The sequence below is a fragment of the Rhinolophus sinicus genome, chromosome 4 (genome assembly GCF_057876585.1).
Source record: "Rhinolophus sinicus isolate RSI-liver-muscle chromosome 4, RSI-T2T, whole genome shotgun sequence".
Classification (NCBI taxonomy): domain Eukaryota; kingdom Metazoa; phylum Chordata; class Mammalia; order Chiroptera; family Rhinolophidae; genus Rhinolophus; species Rhinolophus sinicus.
The window spans coordinates 57,405,909-57,424,431 of NC_142504.1; the positions used below are offsets into that span (position 1 = coordinate 57,405,909).

Below are 18,523 nucleotides of genomic sequence, written 5' to 3' on the forward strand. Positions count from 1 at the left end.
GGAGTTCATCACCACTAAACCAGTATTACAAGAAATGTTGGAGGGACTTCTTTAAGATGAAGAAAAAAAATCAAAATTATCAATAACAAAATGGCAATAACTACATATCTATCAACAATTGCTTTAAATGAAAATGGGTTAAATACTCTAATCAAAAGATAGGTGGATGAATAGATAAGAAAACAAAACCTTTACATATGCTGCCTACAAGAGACTCACTTCAGATAGAAAGACACACAGAGAACCAAAGTAGAAGGATGAAGAGTTATTTCATGAAAATGGAAACAACGGCAACAAGCTGATGTAGAAATAGTTGTACCAGACAAAATAGACTTTATAACAAATGCTATAGTAAGAGACAAAGAAGGACCCAGTATCCCACTTTTGGTAATTTATCTGAAGAAACCCAAAACGCTACTTTGATGGGATGTGTGCATTCACATGTTCATTGCAGCATGGTTACAATGGCCAAGATGTGGAGGCAGCCTTGGTGTCTGTCAATGGATAAATGAATAAAGAGGAGGTAGTACATATATACAATGGAATATTGAAAGGCTATGAAGGAAATGGGATCTTGCCATCTGCAATAGCATTGATGGACCTGGAGTGTATTGTTCCTAGTGCAGTGTGTCATACAGAGAGAAAGACAGATGGCATGTGATTTCGCTTATATGTGGACTCTAAATAAAATAAACAAACAAGCAAAACTGAAACATACTCTTAAGTACAGATGTACAAATTGGTAGTTACAAAATAGTCATTGCATGTAAAGAACAGGAGTTATAGTCAATAATATGATAATAACTATACATAGTCCCAGGTGGGTACTAGATTAGTTGGGGGGGGGGGGGTTACTTCTTAAATTGTGTTGAGGTTTGACAATTAAGTTTGCAAACTTGTTGCACCAATGCTGCTAACCTTTTTTTGATATCAGTGGGATTATTCATTTTGAATTCATACCAACTGGACAAAAACAGTTAACCAAGTTTACTATTTGGAAGTGCTAAAACAGCTGCGTGAAAATGTTAGGCATGAAAACATTGGATGACTTGAGCTTTTTACCAAAAATTCATGGCTCTTGCATCATGACAATGCACAAGCTCACACTGCACTGTCTGTGAGGAAGCTTTTTTTAGTACAGTTATTAGTAAACAAATAACTGTACTGGAACGCCCTCCCTACTCACCTGACCTGGCCCCCAATGACTTCTTTCTTTACCCAAAGATAAAGGAAATATTGAAAGGAAGACATTTTGATGACATTCAGGACATCAAGGGTAATACGACGACAGCTCTGATAGCCATTCCAGAAAGATTTCCAAAATTGCTTTGAAGGGTGAACTAGGCGCTGACATCGGTGCATAGCTTCCCAAGGGGAGTACTTCGAAGGTGACTGCAGTGACATTCAGCAATGAGATACGTAGCACTTTTTCCAGGATGAATTCATGAACTTAACTTTCTATGCTGTACTCCTGAAATTAACATAAAATATAAAATATTAACTGTAATTGAAAAATTAAAAAGTGTGCAGCAGGTGAATGGGAATGAGAAGTTCAAATCTCCAGATATAAAACAAATGTCATGGGGATGTAACGTTCAGCATGGGGAACATAGTCAATAATATTGTGATAGCATGGTATGGTGTCAGATGGTTATTGGACTTATCATGGTGATCACTTCTTTAGGTATATAAATGTTGAATAACAAATGTGTATACCTGAAGCTAATATAATATTGCACATTAGCTATATTTTAATAAAAACCTTTAAAAAATAAAAAGCAGAGGTTTACTCACATTGTAACCCAGTCTGTTTCTTTTCCTTCCTTCTCACACATCTGTTTCTGTCTGGGATCATTTTCCTTCTGAAAGGAAGAGCTCCCTCTTACATATTTATTTCAGTGCAATCTTACTCGTGATAAATCCTCTTAGTTTTTGTCTGAAAATATCACTATTTCACTTTTACTTTTGAAGAATGAATTCAAAGATACATGGAATTTTAAGTTAGCCAATTATTTTCTTCAGCACTTAAGAGTGTCATTTCTGTCTTCTGTCTTATCAAAAGTCAACTATTAGTCTTTTTATCATTCCTTTGAAGATAATGTATTTTTTTCTCTGATACTTTTAAGACTTTCTCATTGTCTTTGACTTCATCAGTTTAACCATGACAAGCTTAGGAATGATTTTTGTTTTTATTTTAAGGCTTGATTTTAAGTTTTTATCTCCTCAAACATTGCCTTTGCCCCATTCCCTTGAACTCCAATTACATGTATATAGATCATTTCATGCGTCTTGTATTTTCCCTTTTCTCTCCACTGTATTTCCCATCCTTTTTTCTCTGTTTTCCTTCTCCCTGTATTGACTTATCTTCCAGTTTATTAACCCTTTTTCTACTATATCTGATCTGCCGCTAACCTAATGTATTGAGTTCTAATTTTACCTCTACTGTTTTTCAATAATAAAGTCCTCATTTGATTCTTTCCTATTAGTTCTAATATTCTGGCAAAGTCTTCACTTTATTCTCTACATATATGAGTCATAGTTTCTTTGAAATCTTTGCTTAATGACTTTAGTATAGATTCTTATTTCCATTTTCTTTCTTACTTTTGTTTATTTGCTTTTGTCTCTAACCATATTTGGTAATTTTCTATCAATTGCCATAAATTGTGGATACTTGGCATTGGCATCTTCCCCAAAAGAGGGTTTGCCATTTTCTTAGCTAAGTAGTGGGAGTGCTCTACCAGAGTTTAGAAAACATACCTCACATATATGTATTTCAATACCTTCTCAAAGTCTTCCTTCAAATTACTAAGCCATTAATCACAACGAGTTATATAACAGGAAACTACAGAAGAAACAGACTAGTGGTAGGCATCAAACTACTAAAATCATAGAACTAAAGGTTTAAAAGCAATAACGTCTAATAGAGAAATCTAAATAATGGATTTAACTTGGGTACAAAAATGCTAAGGGCAAAATAATTTTTGACACATTTTTGGAAAGAAGTCAGACTTGTCGTTGAAGCCATTTGTTGGCTATCATTGTCAGGTGGGGCCTGCATGGCTCATGGGAGGAATTAGGTTGCAGTGAGGGTGTCCTCTCTGGCCCTGGCTATCTCTTCCTGGGTTATACCTTACTTCTAAGTCCCATTTTAATTTTGTCTTCCAGCTGAAACTAAGATCTGCTTCAAATACTACCATGGAGTGAGCGGAGCCCTGCGAGCTACCACTCCTAGTGTCACAGTTAAAAACTCAGCAGCTCCCGTAAGTCCCATTCCTTCCTCTTTGGCAATACCTAACTCTGATGCTTGTTTACTTTTCCATTTGTTCTTATGTGTGTGTGTATGTGTGTGTGTGTGTGTGTGTGTGTGTGTGTGTGTGTGTGTGTATGTGTGTGTACATGCACATATGAAGACATATTAATAGATTATGAATAGGTAGACAGACAGACAGACAGACAGATACATATCTCAAAATAATAAAGAGGGGTGAGATCCAAAGGCAACCTTATTACAATGCATACGACTTTTTGATAGAGAAATGTTCAGCTTCAGTAGATAGCCAGATGTTTCTAATAGATTCAGGTTTAATAACAGTGAATAATAAATCTTTCTTTGAGACAGTGTTAAATTTCTTCATTTTCAATATGTACATTTTTATGTTTTAACTTTTTTAGGCTTATAAATAAATCACTGATTTTAGTCATAGAATTATAAAATGATATGCCTAGAAAAGACTAGAATCTCTGATCCTTTTTTCTTTTTTCAGAAAGTGCATAATTTATTACATTTCTGAATTCATAATAAATGATGCTTTTTTTCTTTATATAACATAAGGGAACTGTGCTCAAAGAGTTTAAGTAATGTACCTGGGGTCACATAGTTAGCTAGTTGCAGATCAGGGTTTTAAATCATGTCTTTTATTATAGTACATTTTACTTTAGTTCTCAATACATCTGATCAGGCTAGCTGAAATCTACTTACAAATAGCATTCTTTTCCTTTTCACATAAATTTAAAATTACTGAATGGGCGAGACCAAATAAAAAATCAATGAGAACTTTGTCATGTTAGTGTAAGTAAAATAAAAACAACAATATGTTTTTTCCTATGGGGGGGAAGGGGGAAGCACTTGAAATTGAGTATGAGTGATTCAGAAAGTACTTTGGCTCTAAAAGATACTATTTTGCTGTTTCATAAATCAGTCCTCCCTTGCGCTGAAGGTGCGCAAGTTGAGTCCTTGGTGACAGCAGTGAGACAAGCAGGCTTCAGGGCCAGAAGACAGTCTGCCTCCATTCTGAGAGGTAGAGCAGAACTGGACAGTGACTGGGGTGGGAGGTGGGGGGTCAGGGCTTACTCTGAGAGACATGCAGCCGGAGGGGCAGGGAGAAGCCAGTGGGGGAAGGGGAGGACCATGTGCACTTTTGACGGTTGTGCCAATTTCTGTACACTAGCCATGCAGGTTAGAACATGAAGTCTGTCATTTTACTGGCTGAGACAGGAATTTAAGTGTGGGAATGTGCCAGGCCTATTCGTACGGGCCATCCTCAAAAGGGAGTTCCAGGAAAATCCAAAGAGATCCTGATACATGTAGCCAATTGTGAAGGGGAGGGTCAACTAAAGTGGAGCAGAAAGCCTGAAGCTCCAACTGAATTAAACCAGAGGTGAGCTGGACAGGCAAGAAGGCCCTGAACACACAGCAGACTGAGAAGGAAGGAGGCTGAAAGTAGAGTCAAGCTGATTTAAGAAAAGTTTTCCAGAGGCAGGCTTGGCTGGCTTGTTCCATGGTAACAATTCGTGTGATAAGGGGCTGTTGATGCCAGGAACAAGGGCTTATGTCTGAGAAGAGGAAACTTCATACAATGTGCTTCAATCATATTATTTGACAGGAAGGTTCAGGAGATTACATTGACTCTGTGTCAGCCCTCACCCCACCCCATCTTTGTTAGTCTATATACTTAAACTTCAGACATCATGAAATACTTTGACATGTTGCTGTTCTGATTATCATCTCCATAATGATTTTCTCACATCAGTCAGGAGACACTTGAGTTGATGCTTTAATGCACATTCCATTTTTGTTTCTTTTCTTATTCCTCTTGCATGTGAGAGCTCATGTGATGCCAGGGGCAGAGAGAGAGAGTAATAATCATCCCATTTCCTCATTGGAGATGAGCACTTGGAGTCCTGTGGCAGAAGGGAACATGCATTTTCTTTCAAGACAGTATTTTAATGGGCAGTTGGATTTTATAATAGTTAAACTATTAGTGACCCTTATTGTTCTATGCCATGGTACACTTTTCACAGGAGTTTCACTTGCATTATTCTAGTTGATTCACAGCCCATTTGTGAGATGGGCAAGAAGTATCATTTTGGTTAGGTGATCACTTGACAATATGGCAATGAAGCCAAATCAAACCTAGCTTATGCTTTTTGCAGCTCACTTCAGTTCTTGGTGTAATCTAGTAACCTTCTGGGTTAAATAAACCTGTGCAGTTTGGTCTGGGACTTAAGCACGCTGTTTCTAAGGGGAAATGTTATTCAAGTGTCCCAAAATTAATTTTTGAATAAGTTTGAATATCTGTTTTTAAATTGAGGATTGCTGGTACTGCAATAATCACTTATGAAAGAGTTGGATTTCTGTGGCCATTATATTATGTCCCAAAAATCATTGAGCTAGTTTGTGACAATATATTAAAACTATAACTCTTTAAAAGGAGGGACAGATATCAAATGCTCCTTTAATATAACCAGTACTTTAATGCTTTGAGCATAGCAGGCTATCAATATGTATTAGTTCTTTTCCTCATTCTGCCTTCCTTATTCTTTGTCTTTGTCCTACTGACATCTGTTGAGGTCGCTGTTATAAAAAGAGGTTGTAATCTATCCTTATTTTCCAGAGCTCTCATTTATTTATTAGTCTTGATTGTATTTCAGAAACTATGGTGGGTAAGGGTTATGGAGATAAATGAAATATAAGCCCTGTCATTGAGAACTCATACTATTCTATTATAAATGATAACACTCTCTGAAATGTCTTGTCCTCCTTCTAGTGTGAAAACCCATTGTTCTGGTGTGTTCAGAAAGCAGTAAGGAGGTACCTGCAGCAGCTGACAGGGCTTTGAGAGGAGGTGGCATGTAGGCCGAGCAAGGCAGCATGAATAGGACTTTGCCAGACATGGGAGGGAAGTAAGACATCTGTCAGAAATGACAGCATGTGCAAGGACATCAGAGTACGAAATGCTACAAGATCTAAATTATGTCAGGTCTAAAGAATATATGACTTAATATTCTCCATCTGGCATCTGCACTTTGGTTATTCATAAATGTTATATCTTACTGAGAAAACTTAGCATGTTTTATATTTTTATTCTGTTTTCTGTAGAAAATAATTTTCAAAAATAAGCTCTCCCTCTCAGTATTTTTGCCCATGCTACCTTCCTCTTGTGCATTACAGTCTCTCTTGATAAGCCCCATGATAATATTTTCCTCTCCCCATTTATACATCTGAGGACAAAAATCTATGCATACCTATAATTTGCCAAAAGACAGAGTAGGTACATTTTCCTGAGCTCACCACACTATCCACTGTGAACTTACAAGCTTTTTGCATCAGGTCTCTTCTTCAACAATAGGTTTTCACATCTGTCCTTCCCTCTTTTGGGGACTGAGCAGGCATCTTCTCATAGGGAGGGCATCTTCTAGACCCACTGATAACTCCTCCTCTGCCTGCTGGCTTCTTCTACAGTGTGGGAGGTCAGATACTCTGTAGCTGCTCTGTCTCTGTTCAAAGTCCTGAGCACACCACTCCCCATGCCTATTTTCCAAGACTTTCCCTGGGTAGCATTCACTTGGTAGTGCAGTGGCCCACATGTTTCTCTCATTCCCAGCTATACTGAGGTCTGGGGACTGTCACCTTTGGATATTGACATTAGTAGCTATTGGAGGACTAACTCCAGAGGCTCATGAGGCAAGGCCCAAGCAGTTGGGGAAAAGCTACCGGAGTGAGGAGCAGGCAAAGGACGTTATGTTCCTACCTTCTCTGGGGCCTAGTGTTGAGGGATCCCCCAGATTTAGAGGCCAAACCACGTGTAGTCCAAGAATATATTTCTTGCTCTGTCTTCATCATCATAAAAATTTGTTTAAATTTCTTCAGGATTTTGTTATTCTGAATTGTTCTTATCCTTACTTCACATTGCTATTGTCTGTTTATCGACCTAGCTATCTGTCTATCTATGTACATATTCTATACTTCTAGCTTTTTCAATGAGAAATTGGAAGTGAACAAATCAGGTTATGCTCCTTCTTCCACCACTTTAATCCAGTATCTCTGCAACCAAGCTTTTGATAATAATTGAACAGCGTAAAGTTCTTTGCCAATATTTGAAATACCGCTCCATACATTCATGTTCCCAGATTCTTTTGTCAGACCCCTAAGCAGAGATAGAATTCTAAAAAAAAAAAAAAAAAAAAAAAAAGAAAGAAAGGAAGGAAGAAAGAAGGAAGGAAGGAAGGAAGGAAGGAAGGAAGGAAGGAAGGAAGGAAAAAGAAAAAAAAGCAACCCAATAAGACATTTCTTGGAAATGCAAGCTAAATTCATACTTAAGGTAGAATCAGGTCGATATTTTCCATACAAATCTGATGATTTTTTTTCTACTATATTTTAAAATGTCATTGGGATTTTGATGGGGATTGCATTAAATCTGTGTATTGTTTTGGGTAATATGGCCATTTTAACTACGTTGATTCTTCCAATCCATGAATATGGAATGTCTCTCCATTTCTCTGTGTCTTCTTCAATTTCTTTTAAAAGTGCCTTATAGTTTTCAGTGTATAGGTCCTTCACATCTTTTGTTAAGTTTATTCCTAGGTATTTTATTCTTTTTGCTGCAATTGCAAAATGAATTGATTTTCATGTCTGAAATTTCATTGTTAGTATATAGGAATGCAACACATTTTTTTGTACATTGATTTTGTAGCCAGCAACTTTACTGTATTTTTTATTGCTTCTAATAACTTTTGGTGGTGCTTTTAGGGTTTTCTATATAAAGAATTATGTCATCTGCAAAAAGTGAAAATTTAACTTCTTTCCTAATTCAGATGCCTTTTATTTCTCTCTCTTGCCTGATTGCTCTGGCGAGGACTTCTAATACTATATTGAATAACAGCGGTGATAGAGAATAACTCTGTGCTATTCTCGAATTTAGAGTAAAAGTCTTCAGTTTTACACCATTTGCAACAACTTGGATGGAGCTTGAGATTATTATGCTAAGCAAAATAAGTCAGAAGAAAAAGTCAAGAACCATATGGCTTCACTCATATGTAGGATATAAAACTGAAAGCAACAAAGGAATAAGACAAACAAAGAAACAAAAATTCATAGACACAGACAACAGTTTAGTGGTTACCAGAGATAAGGGGGGAGGGGAAGGTGGTAGAAGAGGATAAAGGGGGTCAAATATATGGTGATGGAAGGAGAACTGATTCTGGGTGGTGCACACACAATGCATTATATAGATGCTGTAGTATAGAAATGTACACTTGCAACCTGTATAATTTCACTATCCAATGTCACCACAATAAATATAAGATTTTTTTAAACTTTTTTAATAAGATGATGGTGTTGGAGACCTCAGCCTCTTTTTGCCCACAAAGAGCAACAATTACACTGTTATCCATGAATAAAAACAGCTCTGTGAGGGCTGTGGAGTCCACTTGAGAAAATTCACCAGCACAGTGGAACAACAACAACAAGGAGAATAATTACATAAAAAGAATAGGAAGACAGATTCTTTTTTCCTGCATCACTCCATTACTCAAGCCAGCACTCCTCAGTGCCAAGAGTGAACTCCTCAGCTGTAAAGAATTTACCTCCCCAGAAAAGGAAGAGTGGAGAAAGCAATCAGTTTGCCCAGTCTTTTAGTTCATGAAGTTCCCATTTTGATTTCACCCTACCCAGCCCTACAAAGCTGAAAGGTATAGAGATGTCTAGGAACAAGGAAGAAAGTCACGTTCTACATATAGCCGCCACATAGGAGGAGTGGTCATGGTTCACAGTGACCTGTTCTACAAACAAACACAGCAGCTTTTGCCTCTGAAGAAAGAAGCAACAGCTAGCACAGCTGCCACAAACAACTGTAGATTTTACCAGCTTTTGTCCCACAAGTATTCATGGTTGCTGATGTCAACTGCCTGAGTTTCTCCCAGTTATACTCCCCACCCTCTCTGGAGCCTGGAAACCACACCAACAGCCAGTCCAGGCCTTTGTGGCTGCACAAGTGAAAGGTTCCAGCTTTGACCCCTATAGTTAAATCCCACTGCCATGCACAGCTAGCTCTTCCAGCTATGTACATGCATGCTGCTAGTCTAACCCCTATCACTGGTCTGCACTGTGAGAAAAAGCCCAGCGGGAGACTGTGAAGCCATAAGAGAGCATGCCTAACAGCTCCTTGTGATCCTCCCCACAGCTGCTTGTGGTCCCAAATCAGGCACTGTCTTCGGTCACTGGCATGTACCACTGCACTCACCTGAAACTAGCCCTTTTAGCTGTGCACCAGCATGCCCCCAGCCCAACCCTCATCTCTGGTCTCCACTGCCATGTACCCATGGCAAGACTAGTAGCCATAGTAGTACATGCTGAGAGACAGGCCATCTGCAGTTGGCCCCAGCCCTTGCTGCATGCCCTGGCCCTCACCATTACATGTGTGTCTGCAGTTCACATTTGCCACTATACATGCACCTGCAGGTGGACCCCACAGTTGGGTGTGTGCATACTACCAGCTCTAGTGACCAACAGTGCCTACCCTGGTCCCAGCTGCTGAATCTGGAGGTGCTGCTGAGGACCTCAACAGCCAGCACAACCACAGTGGACCCCCCATAGTCATCACATAGGGCCCCAAAGTTGTCAATGCTGTGGACCCCAGTGGTCTAAGTCAAAGAGACATCATGCCTCCCCTGAACACAGGGCTGCCACAAGCCCCCTCACTTGGCATCCTGCAAATCCAGAAATTCTCCCACCTATAGCTGAAAGTTTTCTCTTACCAAAATCAGTCTATAAAGTCTGGAAGAGATGATTCCTTTGTAAAATGCACAGACACCTATGTGAAGCTAGAAAGAATCAGGGAAACAGCTCCACCAAAGGAACACAGTAAACCTCCAAACTTCCCCAAAGAAATGGAGGTCCAAGAATAACCTGACAAAAAGTTCAAAATAATTGCTATAAAGATATTCAGAGAGCAACAAGAGAACACGAATAAGCAACTCAATAATATCAGGGGGAAAAAAATACAAGAACAAAACAAGAAGATCAGCATAAGATAGAAAACAAAACAAAAACAACCAAACAGAAATTTTGGAATGAAAAAATGCAATGATAAAACAAAAGAATTCAATAGAGAAAAGACTTGACCAAGCAAAAGGAAAAATAAGTGAGCCTGAAGAGAGATAATTAAAATTATCCATCAGAAGAGCAGAAAGAAAAACAGAATGAAAAAGAGTGATGAAAGCTTACACGATCTATGGGATACAATCAAAAGAACAAATTTATGAATTATTAAAGCTTCAGAAGGAGAAGAGGGGGAAAGAGGGCAGAAAACTTATTTAAAGACATAATGGCTGAGAACTTTAAAACTCTGAGAAGTGATTTGTATCTCCAAACTCATGAAGCTCATAGCTTACCAAACAAATCAACTAAAGAAATCCTCTCTAAGACAAATTATAATAAACTTATTAAAAATTAAAGATAAGAAGAATTTTAAGTGAAACAAGAGAAGAAAAAAAAAAAAACCTTATAAGAGGAAACTCCAATAAGGCTATCAGCAGTTTTCTCAGCAGAAACATTACCTCCTAAGCCAAGAGTGTAGGATGATATATTCAAAATGCTGAAAGATAAAAACTGTTAACCAAGAACACTTTACCTTGGAAAGCTGTTCAGAAATGAAGGCAAGATCGACTTTCTCAGATAAGCAAAAGCTGAAGAAATTTATCAACACAACACCTGCCTTACAAGTAATGCTGAAAGTAGTTCTTCAAGTTGAATTGAAAAGAGGGGAGTGACGTCATCAAAATGACGACGTGAGGTAAGCCTTTGGAAATCTCCTGTGGAATTTACAACAAATTGAACAACTATAACTCCACAAAGGACTCCCTGCACAGCAGACAGGCAAGACGAAGAGGCTCACTATTGAATTCACCTGAAGGTGGGCAAATGGAGCCAGCAGAAGAGAGGAGGGAAGGGAGAAGTGCGGAGACGGAGACACATGGGCGCAGGAGGCAGACCTAGCTCAGTGCTCCGAGCTCACTGCATCCTGGAACCACCACAGCTGCAGGAGAGGGAAGAACTTGGACAGCTAGGGCTCCGTTTATGGCCCACAGGGCTGAGGGGACAGCATATAACATGGCTGAACCCAACGCTCACGGCAGATATCTCAGAGCAAAGACTGAGGGAAAAAGGCTTACAAAAAAATTTAAGCCCTCACTGCCGCAGAGAATGGAATCCTTAGGCACTGAGATTAGCTGCCCTCTCCCTACCCTTCCAGTGCTAGCCCAGCCCCCACCTGCCCAGTGCTAGAAGTGGAACAGTAGCAGTGTCAACTCAAAAGAACAGAATATTTGCAGTGTTGAGAACTGTGGTCCGCAGTCACAGATTTGTAGCCCAACAGGTTCTGGCAAAAGGGAGGGAACTGTGGAAACAGGACTGGCTGTGGTGGTGGTTGCACCATTGCTCTGGGCCACATCTCACAACCCACACCGACCCTGTCCCCACCTATCTGGGCACATCCCTGCAGGAGTAAACAGTACTGCTGAAACACACGGGCTCTGAATCTGGTGCAGGAAGAGCTTTGGAACTTCAAAAGCTCTCCGCATTCCCAGAGGGACGCAGTGCCCTATGACACAGGCGAACTGTTAACAGAGGAGAAGCCCACCTTCCAGGTAATGCCCCCATTGTGTGAGAAGCTGGAATAGTGCAGAGAAAACATAACACTACAGTGTGAGAGAGAAAACCAGGCTGCAGTTGGAGAGAAAATAAAACATTCTACCAACACGTACTGGAAAACAAAAGAAAGACCTCTTCCTATCAACCTGTTCCAGAACCCACTCCTGCAGATGTCTAGGAAGAAAAATAATAAATCAATAATTGCCATGAATAACCAAGGCAATAAGACGGCTCAGAAAGAAAGTGAAAGGACTCCAGAAAATGAACTTAAAGACACGGAAATATATGACTTAAACGACAGAGAATTCAAGATTGCAGTTATGAAAAACCTCAACGAGATGCAAGAAAACACAGAAAGGCAGTTTAATGAACTCGGGGAAAAAAATTAAAGAACATCATGAACATTTTACGAAAGAGATTGAAATTATAAAAAAGAACCAAATAGAATTTCTGGAGATTAAGAACTCAATAGAAGAAATGAAAAATGAAATACCCAGCTTAGGTAGTAGAGTTAACAAGATGGAGGAGAGAATCAGTGACATCGAAGATAGAAACCTGGAAATGACATGGATGGAAGAAGAGAGAGACATGAGACTTAAAAGAAATGAGAACTACAAGAACTTTTTGACTCCATCAGAAAGAGCAATATAAGAATAATGGGCATACCAGAAGGAGAAGAAAGAGAGAAGGGAACAGAGTGTATATTCAAACAAACAGTCAATGAGAACTTCCCAAACTTGTGGAAAGAACTGGATCCTCGAATCCAAGAAACAAATAGAACACCTAATTACCTCATACACAAATAGGCCTACTCCAAGGCACATTGTATTGAAGCTGTCTAAAATCAATGACAAACAAAGAATCCTCAAGGCAGCCAGGGAAAAGAAGACAGTAACCTCCAAAGAAAGCCCATTAGATTATCATCAGATTATTCAGCAGAAACTCTACAAGCCAGGAGGGAGTGGAACCAAATATTCAAATTATTGAAAGAGAGAAATGATGAGCCAAGAATAATATATCCAGCAAAGATATCCTTTACATATGAAGGAGGAATAAAGACTTTTCCAGACATACAGAAGCTGAGGGAATTTTCTAATACATGACCTGCACTACAAGAAATACTAAAGGAGGCTATTCGACCACCATGAACAGGGACAATTTGTGGCATCCAAAGCATAAAAAGGGGGAGAGTAAAGGCCTGAACCCGAATATGGGAACGGAGAAAGTAAGCGTGCTGAAGAAAATGGAATACTCTAAATATCAAACTTTCTTTTACATAAACTTAAGGGTAACCACTCAAAAAAAATCCAGAACTGAAATATATACTGTAATACAAGAAGAAACAGAGGGAAACATCATAGAATACCACCACACAGAAATATTAGACAACAACAAAAAGGCAAAGAAACAATGGAGACACAGCTTTACCAGAAAACTAAAGATAGAATGACAGGTAACCCTCACATATCAATAATCACCCTAAATGCAAATGGACTGAACTCACCAATAAAAAGGCACAGAGTAGCAGATTAGATCAAAAAACTAAATTCAACCATATGCTGTCTCCAAGAGACACATCTCAGCTACAAGGACAAGCATAGACTCAAAGTGAAAGGGTGGAAATTGACACTCCAAGCAAATGGTACCAGAGAAAATCAGGTATAGCCATAATGATATCAGATGAAACAGACTTCAGGGTGAAAAAGGTAACAAGAGACAAAGATGAACATTTCATAATGGTAAAGGGGACTATACAACAAGAAGACATAACAGTCATCAATATTTATGCCCCCAATCAGAGAGCACCGAAATACACCAAGCAACTACTAACAGAACTAAAGGGAGAAATTGACCAAAACACAATTATACTAGGGAACTTAAATACATCATTGACAGCTATGGAAAGATCATCCAAACAGAAAATAAATAATGAAATAGCAGCCCTAAATGACACATTAGATGAAATAGACATAATTGACATATGTAGAGCACTTCATCCTAAAACATCAGACTATACATTCTTTTCTAGGGTACATGGAACATTCTCAAGGATAGACCATATATTGGGACATAAAATCAGCCTCAACAAATTTAAGATGATTGAAATCATACCAAGCATATTCTCTGATCACAAGGCTTTGAAATTGGATATCAACTGTAAAAAGAAAGTGGGAAAAAACACAAATACATGGAGATTAAACAACATACTTTTAAAGAACGACTGGGTCAAAGAAGAAGTTAGAGGAGAGTTCAAAATATACGTAGAAACAAATGACAATGAAAATACATCCTACCAAAATTTTGGGGATGCAGTGAAAGCAGTCTTAAGTTGGAAATTTATATCATTACAGTCCTATCTCAAGAAACAAGAAAAATACCAAATAAATCATCTCACGTTACACCTTAAAGAACTAGAAAGAGAAGAACAAATGAAACCCAAGGTCAGCAAAAGAAAGGAAATAATAAAAATCAGAGCAGAACTAAATGAAATAGAGAACTGAAAGACAATAGGAAAAATTAATGTGACAAAGAGCTGGTTCTTTGAAAAGATTAATAAAATTGAGAAACCCTTGGCTAGACTCACTATGATAAAAAGAGAATGATACTGATAAACAAAATCAGAAATGAAAGAGGGGAAGCTATAACAGATGCAACAGAAATACAAAGGATCATCCAACAATACTATGAAGGACTATATGCCAACAAATTCAATAACCTAGAAGAAATGGACAAGTTCCTAGAAACACATAGCCTTCCTAGGCTGAACCATGAAGAACTGGAAAATCTAAACGGATCGCTCACCATTAATGAAATTGAATCATTCATCCAAAATCTTCCCAAAAGCAAAGGTCTCGGGCCAGATGGCTTCACTAGTGAATTCTACCAAACCTTCAAGCAGGATCTAATACCTGTCCTGCTCAAATTCTTCCAAAAAAGTTGAAGATGAGACAGTTCTCCCTAACTAATTTTATGAGGCCAACATTACCCTTATACCAAAACCTGGTAAGGACAGCACAAAAAGAGAAAACTACAGAACAATGTCTCTGATGAATACAGATGCAAAAATCCTAAACAAAATTCTAGGAAATTGAATGTAACAATGCATTAAAAAGATTATTCATCACGACCAAGTGGGGTTCATCCCAGGGGCAAAAGGATGGCTCGACATATGAAAATCCATCAATGTGATACATCACATAAACAAAATAAAGGACAAAAATCATATGATTGTATCAATTGATGCAGAAAAAGCCTTTAAGATGCAACATCCATTTATGATTAAAACACTTAATAAAATAGGTATAGAAGGAAAATACCTTAACATAATAAAGGCCATACATGGCAAACCCTCAGCTAATCTCATAATTAATGGTGAAAAACTGAAGCCCTTTTCCCTACGTTCAGGAACATGACAGGGCTGTCCCCTATCACCTCTGCTTTTCAACATAGTGTTGGAAGTCCTTGCCAGAGCAATCAGGAAAGAGAAAGAAATAAAAGGCATCCAAATGGGGAATGAAGAAGTTAAATTGTCACTCTTTGCAAATGACATGATGCTGTATATAGAAAACGCTAAAGAAAGCACCAAAAAGCTATTAGAAATGATCAACGAATAAGTACATTTGCCGGCTACAAAATCAAGGCACAAAACTTCATTGCCTTCCTATATACTAACAATGAAATCTCAGAAAAAAGAATAAAAACAAAAAACAGTTCCTTCTGTAATTGCAGCAAAAAGAATAAAATACCTAGGAATAAACTTACCCAAGGATGTGAAAGACTTATATGCTGAAAACTATAAGATTTTTAAAAGAAATTGAAGAAGACACAAAGAAATGGAAATTCATTCTGTGCTCATGGATTGGAAGAATCAACATAGTTAAAATGGCCATATTACCCAAAGCAATATAAAGATTTAATGCAATCCCCATTAAAATCCCAATGGCATTACGTTTTAAAAAATAGAACAAAAAATCATTGTTTGTTTGGAACCACAATAGACCCCGAATAGCCAAAGCAATCTATAGAAAAAAGAGCAATGCTGGAGGTATTACACTCCCTAACTTCAGCTTGTACTACAGGGCAACAATAATCTAAACAGCATGGTATTGACAGAAAAACAGACACATAGATCAATAGAATAGAATTGAGAACCGAGAAATAAAACCATATAAATACTGACAGAAAATTCTTGACCAAAAGCCAAAAACATACAATGGAGAAATGACAGCCTCTTTAATAAATGGTGCTGGGAGAATTGGAAAGCCACGTGCAAAAGAATGAAACTGGACTGCTATTTGTCACCATGTACCAAAATTAATCCAAAATGGATCAAAGACTTAAGCATAAGACCTGAAACAATAAACTGCATAGAAGAAAACTTAGGTATCTTATGGACCTTGGGTTCAAAGAGCATTTTATTAATTTGACTCCAAAGTCAATGGAAGTAAAAGCTAAAATCAATGCATGGGAGTATATGAAACTTAAAAGCTTCAGCACAGAAAAAGAAACCATCAACAAAATAAAGAGGCAACCAACTGAATGGGAGAAGATTTTTGCAAACAGTGCCTCTGATAAGGGGCTAATATCCAAAATATACAAGGAACTCATGCAACTCAACAACAACAACAAAAACAACCCCTTTGAAAAATGGGCAGAGGACCTGAAAAGACATCTCTCCAAAGAGGACATACAAATGGCAAATAGACATATGAAAAAATGATCAACATCACTAATCATCAGAGAAATGCAAATCAAAACCACAATGAGATATCACCTCACCCCAGTCAGAATGGCTATCATCAACAAGACAAATAGTAACAAATATTGGAGAGGCTGTGGAGAATAAGGAACCCTCATACACTGTTGGTGGGAATGCAGACTGGTGTAGCCGCCATGGAAGGCAGTGTGGAGGTTCCTTAAAAAATTACAAATAGAATTATCATATGACCCAGCAATCCCTCTCCTGGGTATCTACTCCAAAAATCTGAAAACATTTATCTGTAAAGACAAGTGTGCTCCAATGTTCATTGCAGCTTTATTTACGGTGGCCAAGACATGGAAACAACCAAAATGTCCTTCGATAGATAAATGGATAAAGAAGTTGTGGTGTATATACACAATGGAATACTATTTGGCAGTAAGAAAAGATGAAATAAGACCATTTGTGACAACATGGATGGATCTTGATATTATAATGCTAAGCAATATAAGTCAGACAGAAAAAAGTAGAGAATTATATGATTTCACTGATATGTGGTATATAAACCCCAAACAACAAAAGAACAAAATAAACAAATGTAAAACAAAAAATCATAGACACAGACAATAGTTTAGTGGTTACCAGAGTGTAAGGAGGAGAGAGGTGGTAGATGAGGGTAAAGGAGATCAAATATATGGTGATGGAAGGAGAACTGACGCTGGGTTGTGAACACACAATGGGATTTATAGATGATTTAATACAGAATTGTACACCTGAAATCTATGTAACTTTACTAACAATTGTCACCCCAACCAACTTCAATTAAAAAAATAATAAATAAAATAAAAAAAGAAAAGAAATGAAAAGATGTTTATATGTAACATGAAAACTGAATATATAACACACAGTGGTAAAGGTAAGTATAGAGTCAGGTTCAGAATATTTTAATTCTTTAATATAATACAGTGTTAACCACTTAACTTTAGTATAAAGATTAAAGGGCAAGAGTATTAAAAATAAGTATAGCTATAATAATTTTTAATGGATACGAAATATAAAGAAGTAAACAGTGACATCAAAAGCATAAAAGCAGGGGAAGTAAAAGGGTAGAGTTTTATATATGATCAGAGTTAAATTATAAACATAAAATAGACAATTATATGTATAAGATGTTTTATGTAAGCCTCATAGTAACCACAAGGCAAAAAGTTGCAATAGATTCACAAAAGATAAAAAGAAGGGAATAAAAACATATCACTCTGGAAAACCATCAGTTCACAAAGGAAGGCAGCAAAAGAGGAAGAAAGAAAGAAGAGAACTACAAAATGGCCAAAAAATAGTTAATAAGTTGGCATTAGTAAATTACTCACAAAGTAAATGGATTGAATTCTCCAATGAGAAGACATAGAGTGGCTAGTTGGATTAAAAAAACATGACCCAATGATATGCTGCCAGCAAGAGACTCACTTAGCTGTAAGAACACACATAAGGTAAAAGTGAATGGATGGAAAAAGATATTCCATGCAAGTGGAAGCCAAAGATAGCAGGGGTAGATATATTTATATCAGACAAAAAAGACTTAATCTAAAAACTGCAACAAGGCACAAAAAAGGTCATAGGTCATTATATAATGACAAAGTGGTCTACTTATTAAGAAGATTTAGCAATCATAAATATGTATGTACCCACAACATCGGAGAGCCTACATACCGTGTTTCCCTGAAAATAAGACATAGCCAGAAAATCAGCTCTAATGCGTCTTTTGGAGCAAAAATTAATATTAGACCCAGTCTATATTATATTATAGTATATTATATTATATTACATTATATTATATTACATTATATTATAAGACCCGATCTTATTATAAGACCGAGTCTTATATTAATTTTTGC

At 37.6% G+C, this 18,523-nt stretch overlaps 1 protein-coding gene across 8 annotated transcripts in view; it reads left to right on the plus strand.

Moving 5' to 3' along the window:
* Positions 1 to 18,523, plus strand: part of HECW1 (HECT, C2 and WW domain containing E3 ubiquitin protein ligase 1) — a 527,464-nt gene that overhangs the window by 313,576 nt on the left and 195,365 nt on the right. For all 8 annotated transcript variants that reach the window (XM_088797859.1, XM_088797857.1, XM_088797858.1 and 5 more), the window contains one exon: positions 3,166 to 3,260. In XM_088797859.1, coding sequence (XP_088653985.1) covers positions 3,166 to 3,260 — 95 coding nt within the window. The remainder of the gene's footprint in view (positions 1 to 3,165; positions 3,261 to 18,523) is intronic.